Here is a 12,009-nt window from a genome sequence, read left to right on the forward strand (position 1 = left end):
ATGTACTTAAAATGTGGAAGCTTAGTGTGGTAGCACATGTCTGTAATCCCCCATTTTGGAGGAGGAAGCAGAAGGAGGAGAAGTTCCAAGCCGTCCTGTGTGCCAGGCTCAATGATGATGATGCCCCATATGTCAGGGCTTGCATGAGAAAGGGGTCCATATAGTTTAATCCTTTAGCTTCCTTGGGGTGCCAATCTTTGAAAAAGTGGAGCCCTCTGCATTAGAGGCAGCTCTGAAGCCCAAACCACCATGTTTTCCACAGCAGTATCTACTGCCCTGACTTTTTTTTTTTTGGCATGCAAAGCCCCCTCAGGAACCTTCATAGGTGGAGACAGTGCTGAGAGCTGTACTGCTGTGCTTTCTCAGGGATCAGGAAGGAGTGGGTTTATACTGCTCCATAACAACATCAAGGGGCTTAGCAGCAGAGTGCCACAAAGCCTAGACTAGAACCACAGTGACATCTTGTGGACAGACCTTTCCCATCATGTGTTGTGTTTATAGTAGGGGAACTGGCAGATTCAGAAAGGTGAGTCACCCTCTCACAGTAGCCTGTTCTCTGGCAGGTCCTGGTGGCAGCACAGGAAGGAGTTGGGAGCCTAGGATCTGGGCCAGCTTCCAGCCAAGAAAACCTACCCTAGACTGCTGAACCGAGAACAGGCCATCTGTGTGTGGCCTGGGGCCGCCTGGCCAGGGATAGCTATGGTCTCCTCTGGGTTCCTCATCTCCAGTTTTGAAGCTTAGGGTCAGATCTTAGATGGAAGCAGGCACAGTGGAGCTGGCAGGCTGAGAAGGCTACGGGTACTCCACAAATCCCATTTACCTTGTCTTTGCCCATCTCTAGGAAGGCAATTCTGCATAGGCCAACTTTGTAGATAGAGTACATTGGTTCCTGTGCACACTTCTTCAAGCTCAGGTCTCCTGGGTCCCCTCCAGGAGCTCCAGACCTTTGTCTTCTGTACTTTCAAGAACCTTCTACTGAGTATGGTGTCTTCCTGCCAAATACTACAATGGACAGGGCACTGCTTCTGTCCCTCCCTGGCTGCCATGCCTCTTCTGCAGACCCTAATTGCTAACCTCTGTCCTTGCCTTTCAGTTGAGAGAGCAGGATAGAAGGAGCTGCCCGTTTTCATTGGAAACAGGTGCATAGCAGCCAGGCTAGGGTTCCACTGCACTGCTCTGCTGCCAGGTTCCAGACTGTTTCCCATCCATGTTGAGCCCTCTCCCTCTCACTTGCGACTCCCATGTGACCCAACCCACCAGTCTGTCCTGGGCTTCCTGGAAGGCAGATTCCACTTGCAGCTTCCAATCACAGTTGTGTATGGGCTACATGTCCTGTGCACTCAGGTGAGCAGTGTTGTATTTAATTCTGCATCACCCGCTGCTGGGCCAGCTGCTCTGCCTGTACAGAGCTAATGGCAGCTGGGCTCCAGAGCTGCTCTAGGGATCTGATAGAAGCCCCTCATCCTGCCCTACGGGGAAGTTTATAGGAAGGGATCTTCAGGCAGAGGAAGGAGTATGACAAGTGAGAAGTATACCTACATACCATTGAGTGGGAGAACTTGGATATGGATATGCTGGGACTAGCCCAGCTTGTAGCTGAGTGCATGACATTGTTTACCTGGTGCCTGTAGTATCCCCTTTAAGTCAGGATGATTTGCTGTCTCTAGTGATACTGCCCATGTTGGCTCCAGATAGATGTCACCTCCTTTCCCTGATAGGGACTGTCCCTCCTGTGTCTCTCATGGCCTAGTAAAGATTGTGCTCCTCACTCCAACACTGCTCCGCTGATTGTTCTGTCCTCCAGGTCCACAGCAAGGACAAGAAGTACGTGTGCAAGGTGTGCAGCCGTGTGTTCATGTCTGCAGCCAGTGTGGGCATTAAGCATGGTTCTCGTCGCCATGGTGTATGTGCGGACTGTGCTGGCCGGGGTGTGGCCGCACCACTGGACCATGGTGGAGGTGGTGAGGGCTCTCCTGAGGCACTGTTTGCTGGTGAAGGGCCATACCTGGAAGACCCTGATGATCCACGAGGGGAAGGCGAGGAGGAGCTAGGTGAGGATGAGGATGAGGATGTGGCCAAATGGAAGGACGACGTGGGTTTGGCTCATGAGGACGCGCTGCTGGAAGATGACAAGGATGATGAGGACTCTCCACGGGGGCCGCACAGCCCCTCTGGGGAGCCTGATAAGGACTTTGCCTGGATCTCCTAGGGGCTTTGCTCTGGTGGGCAGGGTGGGTGGTGGCTGAATCGCTTTGTACACCTGTGTGTGTCTTAGTGGGTCTTTACTTACCCAGGAGCAGGGCCATGCTGACTCCTTGACGCTCTTCCTTCAGGCCCTCCTCTGGCCTATAACCCTCCCCCTTTGCAGAAACTGGTCCTGTGAACTAAGAAGTGAATGTGACTCCAGAGACGGGGGAGCACTAGGACCGAACACAAAGTGAGGGGTAGAGTGTAGGTTTAGGAAAAGGGAGGCCTACTCCCACCTGCCCAGGTATTATTAATGGAGTCCCCAGCGGGTGTGTCTAGATGTGTGAGCAGGGCTGCACCAAGGCCTGGGCATGCTTCCTCAGGGTATCAAAGGAGCCCTTTGCTGTGAACCTGGCTAGGAATGCAAGATGCCTCGGTGACTAGGTCGGGTCAGCACTAGTTAGGGTCATGAGGGCGATCCCCCAGCCCTCAGATCTGAGTAGGTGTTGAGTTTTGCATAAATACAAACTGTTCCACCTACAGCATTGCTCAGTCTCCTTCCACCCCCATCCTCTGGCAGTCAGGTTATGGGCAATGGCCCTGCCACTTTGTCCTCTTGGTTCCTGCTGCCCCATGGCAGCTGGTAGAATCTAGTGGGCATAAGCCCTGCAATCCTCTTACCTCCAGGCTTTGGTGCTTAACATAAAATGGCTGCAGATGCCTCTCTGGAAGCCCAAGGCTCCAGGTGCTATCTCTGTTGGAAGCAGCTACCCAACTGGCAGGCCAAAGAGGAAGAAGGCTCTGTTCAAGAAGGGACCTGTGGTTGGATACTTTCCCCGTTCAGGCCCACATGGTTGAGTTGCAAGGGCCACAGCTCTTTGTTCCGTGTGCACTTTCTTGGAGAGCCCCGTTGTGCACCCTGAGTTCTGCCTGCGCCCATGCTGACCCCTCCTTGGACCAGATAGAGCTCAAGCTCCTGCCTTGTTGCTGCTAACACTGGAGGTGGGTGTTCCTAGCTGCAGTGTGCTGCTGACGCCTCCCTGCCTAGGAACCAAATTTTAAAGAAGTCAGAGACATTTTCAGGTGGTTACTACAGGTTACTTTCTTTCAAATTGTTTTTTTCACTTGACAGGACTCCGCAAGTGGTTTCATTTAACTCTTCATCAAGTCCTCTTCCTGTTATTTCTAAAGATGCTCACACTTGCTCTGTGAAAAGTGTGGGCTGAATTTCTATGGCTCTGAGGCCCAGGGAAGCAGCTGTCCACGTAACCTGCAGGATAGATACAGATGCTGCAGCCTGCCCTCTTCTCCAGGCCATTTCTAACAAACTAAGAACATTCCATCCCTTGCCCACCTCATCTCCCAAAGGCCCACTGATCCTCTGGTGAGGTGCTGATGGGCTAGCCCCCACCCTGTGCAAGGGCTCATCGGGCTAAATCATTAGGGCCAATTAGAGAATTTTGGTTTTCCTTTCTCAAACACTAAGTCAAATGGCTTTTAGCACCCCGTCCCTTCTGTTCTCACTAGGTAAGTAAGAGGAAGCCCCATAAAACTAATTTAGGTCCCAGTGGTTATAAAGAGCATATGTCACCTGGTGACATTCCCCAAGTACCAGCTGCCTGAGCTACAGAAGGATTCAGGGCTGGCCCTACAGAAGGAAGGAGTCACAGCTTTTGTTTTAAACAAAACAACAGTCAAGAGGAACGGAGCTGTTGTCTGAAAGCTGTGTCCTCTCCACTCCGCCCTCTCCCTCTGAGGCATGCTGGTTCTGGAGTACATTTCCGTCCAGTGTGGCGGCGTAGCTAGACCCCCTTACACCAACAAAACTCCAGGTTGAGACCGTCTAGCCTTGCCAGGTCCCCTGAGGGCTCCCACACCTAGAACTTCCTCCCTCTTTTACAATGCCTTTTCTAAACACTTTCTTATAAAATACATTTGGAAGCTAGACCTTTGCTACCACTGTCTCTGGGTTTTTGTATCAGTCCCTACTTCTCAGGCTGCCCTGCCCAGGACCCAGGACCCAGGACCCCTGGCCCACCTCCCAAGGCACCTGTGCCTCCACTCTCAGGATGTCTTGCTCTGACTGGCCTCCCTTCCAGACTTGCCTTTGCTGGCCTTTCTGGGGTTCCCTGTTGGTACCACAGGGCACTTCCTTAAAAACCAGTACTGTACCAGAAAACTGAGGGTCCCAGTTCTGGTCCCACCACCTTCCAAGTGTTTGCCATGTGGCAGGCTTTGTTCTGGCTCAGTTTCCAGTTGGAAAGTGGAATTCTAGAGATCCAGATGAACACATCCATCTCAGGAGGCATGGAGGGAAAAGACGTATGTATTGAAGTTTTTTGTTTTTTGGGGTTTTTTTATGTGATTTTTTTTTATTCAATGTTCAAACTAATAAATATTTTTTTATGAAGAAAATGTGTAGATTACATTTCACATTTTGTATTTTTTTTGTGTGTGTCCGTATTTTGGTGTTTGTAACACCAAAGTGGAAAATATATTCCATGGAGTGGGTGGTGTTAGGGTTGAGGTGGGAAAATGATATGATTTTTTATGGATCTCTGGATCCTGACCAGTTTGCATATTTGAACTCTGAGTTTTGGGGAACAGGACACTCCTAGGACTTGACAGGGACCTAACTCAAAAGACACAGTTATGTTTCCAATTTTTCACATTTTCTTTTAAAAAAACAAAACAAAACAAAACCTGAGGAAATGCAAAACTGGAACTTTTTGCAATATTATGGAAGATAATCTTACTTTGGCTCCTTCTGTGACATGTACAACTCCTCAGAAAGCCATATGGTGGTATTATTTTTTAGATTCTATTGTGTTTTGTATGTGGCTCTTTTAGAATCACTTGTAGTGAGGGTGCTGTGTGTGTGCTTTTCTTATTTATTTATTTTTTAACATGCTTTCAATCTGTCAAAAAGAAAAAAAGGCAGTGTTTGAAGATTATTGATTTTTTTCCTGGGGATAATCTATATTATATTGACTTTATATTAATTATTATAAACCTGTGTTTGTACTGATGATGTGTTTAATATTTGCAGAAGGCTTGTCATAATCAGTTTGTGGGGTTCACAGCGCCCACAAACAAGTAAAGATTACCTTCTCTCTAGCGGTTCTTGCGATTCCTTGTCTGCCTCAGTGTACTCCAGGTTGCCTGTGGGTTTTCTTTCTGTGATGGGATTAGTGTAGACATTCTTGCAAAACGATCACTTTAAATAAAATGGGAAATTGCTGCTCCATGCAGATGCCTCCTGTGTGGTTTCAAATAGTACCCTTCCTTGGACCCCAACCTGAATGGAGGTAGCCTCCAGCCCCTATGCTTATCATTCATTTCCCATTTTCCTCCTAGTTTCACTTCTTTCCCCAGGAGATAACATTGGTATCTGGAAATCTGGAAAACAAACAAACAAACAATCCCCACAGTTTTTAATTTTTCTGTGGTATGACCTAGACACAAGACTCCTGAGCTTCATTAATATGGTAAAATATCAGCCCCAGTCTGGTCAGGAACCACTATCTTCAAATGTGGGCAGGAGAGTACTCTCTCTGACATCTCCCAGAGTGCAACAGGCTCTAGCAGAGCCCACTGACATCTTTGATGAGTCTGTGAGTGACAGGCAGGGAGGCAAGCTGTCCCTGGGGCCAAAAGGACAGCATGCAGTTAGGGTTTAGTGCAAAAAACGCTCGTTTCTTCCAGGGTAAGTTGATTACTCAGTCCTCCACCTCTAGGAGCCGAGGTCATCAAATCCACCACAGGTTTGCTGTAGCTTCAGGCTGTGCACCACAGGTCCCTGTGGTCCGTGCAGTACACTTTCTGGCACTTCTTGGCATCACCCCGGGGCTTCCTGGAGGGGCCATGCAGGGGGCATGGAGAATTGTCAGCTAAGACCTTTGCCACCTAGTACATCCCAGACCCTCAAACAACACATACCTCAGGTTGGCAGGCAAAGCTGGTCTGTAGGCCTGGGCCTCAGTGGGCTGTGGCTCCAGGTGGATGGGGGCCCACCAGCTCTGGAAGGAGCCACAACCCCTGTCGTGCCTCTCTAGAGCGCTCTGAGACCTGGCCTCACCTTGCTGGTAGGCTTGGTCACTGGCATACCTGTGGAACAACTGAAGAGCTGAGTTTGGGAAATGGAAACAAAGTTAGGGGCTGTAGCAGGCTGGAAAGAGCTGGGGGCTCCAGCAGCTCTGGGAGCTCCATATGAGGGAAGGGGAGTGGCCTAGAGACTGTAGGAGACCCTGGGTCAGCCCACATGTCCAGCCAACATCCAGCTCTGTGTAGTAAAGTCCTCCTCCCCTTCATTCTGCTCTGGCTCTGCCTGCCTCCTGCCAGGAACAGAGTTGTCAGGCCTGATCCCACCCTAGCAAAACCCCCAGTCCCACCGCACTGCAGGTGCACCAGGTGGGTGTGTTTCCCCTGATGGAGATGCTGTACTCATCACCTTTCCACAGCTCTTCCGCAGACACTGGAACATGACCTGAATAAAGCCCTGGAGTGATGGGAGCCCAGGTCAACAGTCTTCCCCATACTTACCTTCACTTTTCTCAGAGTGGCCTCCCCACACAGAAAGTGAGCTGCTTCAGGGAGCAGGCAGGGGTGACAGACACTGGTGACTGGTCAGGTCCGAGCCCCAGCCCCCACTGTTGCTTCTGCTGCTGCTGCTGTAGCTGCCTGAGAGATGAACCAGGGCCTCCTTCCAGGGCTCCTTCCATGTCTGCAGGGACATAGTACTTAGGAGCTCGGAAGACTCAAGCTACTTTGCAGATATTACTCCCGCTGGCTCTCTCCAAGTCCCTGATTTTGAGTTGCCACCTGTTCAGGTGAGCCTTGTGGAGCAGGGGCGACTATGAGAATTTGGCCTCGGAGACTTGGAGAGAAGCCTCTCTAGCCGAGGAAAGGCAGGAGTGCTTGGCATGGCCAGCAAAGTGGAGGTGCAGTTTTGGCCTCAGTGAGGGACTCTTAGAGAACTCGGGACAAGCTTAGAAAGTGGCATACTAGGTTTGGGGGCATTGCTTGCCCCATAGAGAGGCTTGGTGGCTTCAGTATCCCGGAATAACAGAAGTTCTGGACCCTGACCATGGCTGAGCATAGAAATCTGAACCTCATCTGAGCTGCTGAGGGTAGCAGCTGGTACCCCCAGACAGAGGGGCTGGTAGATAGGCTTGTAAGGGCTGTATCAGCCATGACTTCTTCCAGCTGGGCTTTTCCTGGGGGGATTCTGGAGATGAAGTCAGGGGTCAACAAGTGCTCTAGGCCCCTCCCCAGGTCCCCGCACACATCTGCAGCCTGGACACATGTGGGCATCAGGCTACGCCACTCCAAGTTCTGGGCAGGAGGCCTGGCTTCACCCCCAGCTTAGGTTGCAGAGCTGGAAATCCAGGAACTATACAACAGGATGGGGATCCACAAAAGGCCTGAGTTCTCCATAACTTGAGCTTTGTTCCACAATGGCTCCTTTAGACCCTGGTGCTGAGCAGAGGTCCGAAGGCCCACTTGCAGGGGTGAGGCCAGCTATGGCTCAGACCTTTCTGCTAACACACAGTAACCATGGCCGTGCAATAGCAACCGTAGGTCAAGTGCCAGGGGTAGGGTTAGGTTTGGGAGGGTTGGGTAGGGTAGGAGGGCGGAGCAGTTGGGGAGGTTGTGCTCTAAGCACAGGCTGGTTCCCAGGCCCTGGGGGACTGAATAGTCAGCCCCTGCTGCACTGTCAGTCAGGAGTATAGAGCTGGCAAGTGGGGAGGTGGAAGCCGGGGACCCAGCTAGTCAGGTTGGGACCCTGACTTGTTCTCCACCGAAATCTTCAAAGGCTGCCATCTGTGCCAGCATCCACCGCTCCTCAGTCCCACCTCACCTCTTCATTGGCACCAGGATGTGCAGAGAAGGCATTGGGAGCCGTGTTGAGGCTCCAGAATTGGTTCCCGAGGCTCCTGACTTCGTAGCCTAAGGTTCCTGTGGCTCTGAGAACTCCATCTATAGTAGGACCCTGAAAATGGGGGTGGGAGGGCTCCGTGGAGGAGTTGGCCTGGGGACCCCAGACTCTACCTCAAATCTGCTTAGTACCCAGCTACCACACCAGATGCAGCTAGTGTGTACCGCATGGCCCCGCCCTAGCCCCGCCCCCTGTTCCCGTGGCGGGAAGCCTTTGCTTGGTCTGTCAGTCTTGCTTGGCCTGACCCGAGGACAGGCAGGGACACTCTTACAGACTTCCAGCTGCCACACCTTCAGGGCCCAAAGTTTATGTAGACCCGATGCCCATCTTTGCAGGGAAAAAATTTAGCAGTCCTCCTGCCCACCGGTACCGGCAGTGGTGTGGCACTCTGACTCAGACCCTCCGCACTCAGGCACTGAGTCGTGATCTGCAGCCCACTGGGCTCTGGGGAGGCTAAGGATGGACGCTAGGTCCTGACCCTTGGAGTGGGACGGGTGACTTTCACAGACCCGCCGACCCAGTTCCTGAGTGCATTCAGCCTCCATGGGCGTCCGGAAGCCTACGTTACATTAGTAAGGCTAGACTTAGCCTGATTGGGACCTAAATCAGAGCCAGGTCGGTCGACCCCCCCCCCCCCCCATCCGACCTCTACCCGCGCCACCGAAGCTGCTTGACTACATCCTCCTACGAACTCCGCCCCACTGCGCACGCCCATTGGCCCTCACGTGGCCAACACCCCAAGTGGTTCGAGCTTTGCCCCGCAGGGGCTCCAACTCAGGCTAGTGGGAGGGGCCAGCTCAACTCAGGCTGACAGCCTTGACTTGGACCCTGCGCACCCTGCGCACCCTGCAGCCCAAGGACTGGTTTTCCCAGGGAACCGGAGTGCGCACTGAACTATCAGAGCCGGGAAAGGTCTGCGCCTTCTTGGCCGCCCTCTTGGGAATAGGTTATTCTTTAAAACCGTACTGTCTACCTCTGCCTACGCATGTAACCTCAAGAGATGGTGGCAGAAGCTCCAGGAGGATCTGAGGTACAGATCCCCTACTTCCAACTGGCCATGCTGTCCCAGCCTGGGAAAACCACCACAGCCAAAGGCTTGTTTGCCTTTTTTTCCTGCCCACAGACTCGGGCCAGGAACCAGGTATAAGGAAACTCTCCCAAAGATCAGAAACGGACATCTGTAACCCCTTCGGAAAACTCCCACTCCAATCATTCCAGCTTTAAAAAAAAAAAAAAAAAAAAGCAACTGAGAGCCAACCTTATGTGACAGAGATTTAATTAGGCCACAAGGACTGGACCTGAAATTTGTGCTGTTAGCTGTGGGGGGTGGAAGGACACAGGAGGATCTGCAATCAAACCTTGGTACCCTTACTGTGTCAATGTGTGTTAATAAACAGGATGTGAGGCCTCAGCTGCTCAGGGACCCATCTCCCTGATGCTTTCATACACATTTTCTAAGGGATCTTGGTTCATATCCTGGCCCCTGAGAGTGATGGCCTCATATTCCACATCACTCCCAAGGGCCACAATTCCTCTCCCACTCTGGGGATCCGGCTGATCTGTGCCAGGTCTTGGGTCTCTCCTTTTAGGCTTGCAGACCCTGGAGTACAGGAGATCCATCTGGAGAGAGGAAGCAAACCCAGGGAGGGCTTGGCATTGTCCTCTGCCAAGGGTGGGTTCAGTCCCATCTGCCCTACCCTACCCTACCCAGGCTCACTTTACCTGAGTAGCTGGGATCACCTTAGCCTTCTCCTGCAATTCGTGGTAGCCCTGTCCTGTCTCTTTGCGCTTCTGGATACAGGCATACTCGGCCCCAGGCCCAAGCTTGGCACAGCTAATGGTCAGCTGTGTTCCAGCCCACACCACAGGGCTAGCAGCCAGGCTGGCCCTGGGAATTGCAGCCAGTCCGACATTGGAATAAGTGGCCTCAGGGCTAGTTGCAGGGGCAGCAGGAGGGGCCCTGGGCAGCTGCCGAGGTGGGAAGGCAGAGGGGGGTTACCTGAGACCTGGTGCTGCCCCTAGATACCTCCAGCCAGTGTGGATGCAGGAGATCCATGCTAGCAGGCCGTGGGGCTAGGGATAAGATAATGCAGAAGTCACTGAGAGTCTAAGGCAACAGGACTGGCCCCAGTGGGCCAGCCCTACATTTATGGCCTCCCAAGGAGCTCACCTATGCTGCAGCGTAGGCCTTGGCGAAGCTCATGCAATCTGGTGTCAGACTTGCTGAGGGAGCGGACGTGGGCCTGTCTCAGTAGTGACTAGGGGTAAGGAAGTCTGGTTGATCCCCTGATGTCCTTGCCCTGACCCCAGGGACAATCTGGCACTCACCATTTCCACTGGTATCAAACTGCCCTGCAGCCCAGTTTGTTGCCTCTGAGCCCGCTTCCTAGGGGCAAGAGTGCTGTTAGTCCAGTGGGCAGAGGAAGGTCCTGGCCCAGGCTCAGTGTAGACGCACAGGCAGAGCCCTCATGAGGACTTCTGACTCGGAGCCATACGTGGAGAGGGCAGACACAACCCCAGGCACATACCTGTGGCAGGCTGTGCACAGGGCCCACAGCCAGAGGAGCAGGGAGAAGCACCCCAGGACCCAGAGGGCTAGTGGGGCTGAAGGCACTGGTGGCCTCATCCTATAAAGCAGGGAAGGGGGACCTGGGGACAGAAGAATGAGCTCTGGGGGCTGCCCAGGGACCAGCACACACCTGCAGCTCTACTGCAGCCCTCGCCCAGCTGGTGGGTTCTTCCTCCCTGGTTGACTCAGCACACCGGAAACCCCCAGGCTTTGCATCTTTGCTCAGACCCATGGGCACCCACCTTTCCTTCTCTGGCTAGGGTTCCTGGTACAAGAGTGAAGCTCTGTCTACTCCCTTAGTTATTAGAGATGGAGGAACACGGTCAGGGCGACTATGACCCGGACAAGGCTGTACTCACTGTAACTCACACCCACCCGCTGGGGAAATCTCTGACATCTCTGACTTTGAGCCACAGACCACAGACTTCACCTCCGACCACCACTGCCCAGGAGTGACCCCTTGTGTCAGGTGATGTTTCTAGAGTACTCACTACAGAAGCTAAGCAGTTGGGGGGCTCACTGAACAGGAGGAGCTGCTATGAAGGCCAAGTATCCCCACCCTATCCCTCCCTTTCCAGGATCCCTGCTTTTCCTGGAGTTGCCCCTAGAAGAGCTGATTATGTGCTCACCCAAGAGTTCAGGGTGAGCAGTCTTCTGAAGTGAGGGCCTGTCTGTTCAAGCTTGGAGTGTAGGCATCTTACACAACAGGGGCCCAAACTGACTAACCTGGCTACAGCTAAGTCTCAATGGCCTATCCAGGCTGGGTTCATCCCTCCCAGATCCCAGGGTATGGAGAGGTCTGAGGACTGGCCCAGGAGGGAGAATGGGGCAGGTACTTACCAAGGCCACGGTGGGGTTGCTGCTTGGCCCTGTCTAGGACAGCCAGGAAGGTCTTTGTGGGCTGCTGGTGTGCTCCACCTCATTTCCTGTGTCTCTCAGAGCACCTCCCAGCAGCCACACGGCTCTTGCGCAGTTGCTGTCATGGTCTCTGCTCACCTCCTCACGCCTCATCCTAGCTATTAGCCATCGATAGGCAACTATCACAAAACTAGCACAGTGCCCTCCACCCCGATGTAGGTGGACAGAGCCCACTTAAGTCAGGCCTGCCTGCTTTCATCACAGACAGTGTTCCCCAAAGATGTTTCCACCTCACACATCCTACCTGTCTGTGGGTGCTGGGCACTGAAGGGCCACTCCATGACCTTACTCACTTGGTCAGAGAAGAGAGAAGAGGGGAAATGCTCCTCTCTTGGACTCTTGGACCTTGAACAGAGGCAGCGGCCTCATCTGGGACCCCCCACAGCCCACCTGTCGG

General features: G+C 52.9%; 3 protein-coding genes across 5 annotated transcripts in view; 1 reads left to right on the forward strand and 2 right to left on the reverse strand.

Annotated features, from left to right (window-relative positions):
- The window catches only part of Zbtb46 (zinc finger and BTB domain containing 46), a 74,800-nt gene extending 69,364 nt beyond the window's left edge, over positions 1-5,436 (forward strand). For all 3 annotated transcript variants that reach the window (XM_048441378.3, XM_085696851.2, XM_048441377.3), the window contains exon 5: positions 1,805-5,436. In XM_048441378.3, the coding sequence (XP_048297335.2) occupies positions 1,805-2,209 (405 nt within the window). In that variant the 3' untranslated portion in view covers positions 2,210-5,436. The remainder of the gene's footprint in view (positions 1-1,804) is intronic.
- A 168-nt stretch (positions 5,437-5,604) lies between these two features.
- Slc2a4rg (SLC2A4 regulator) lies at positions 5,605-8,041 on the reverse strand. The gene is given in 10 exon segments (XM_085696182.2): positions 5,605-6,040; positions 6,127-6,287; positions 6,289-6,440; positions 6,443-6,481; positions 6,484-6,521; positions 6,584-6,615; positions 6,617-6,685; positions 6,730-6,781; positions 6,783-6,949; positions 7,159-8,041. Coding segments are annotated over 10 exon segments (1,128 nt in total). The 5' UTR covers positions 7,501-8,041; the 3' UTR covers positions 5,605-5,964.
- A 1,343-nt stretch (positions 8,042-9,384) lies between these two features.
- Positions 9,385-11,944, reverse strand: Lime1 (Lck interacting transmembrane adaptor 1). Its single transcript, XM_085696853.2, is given in 6 exon segments — positions 9,385-9,745; positions 9,848-10,120; positions 10,122-10,198; positions 10,296-10,383; positions 10,454-10,511; positions 10,654-11,944. Coding segments are annotated over 6 exon segments (798 nt in total). The 5' UTR covers positions 10,752-11,944; the 3' UTR covers positions 9,385-9,541.
- Positions 11,945-12,009: the final 65 nt, after the last annotated feature.

The sequence above is a fragment of the Myodes glareolus genome, chromosome 10, assembly GCF_982192425.1.
Source record: "Myodes glareolus chromosome 10, mMyoGla1.1, whole genome shotgun sequence".
Lineage (NCBI taxonomy): Eukaryota > Metazoa > Chordata > Mammalia > Rodentia > Cricetidae > Myodes > Myodes glareolus.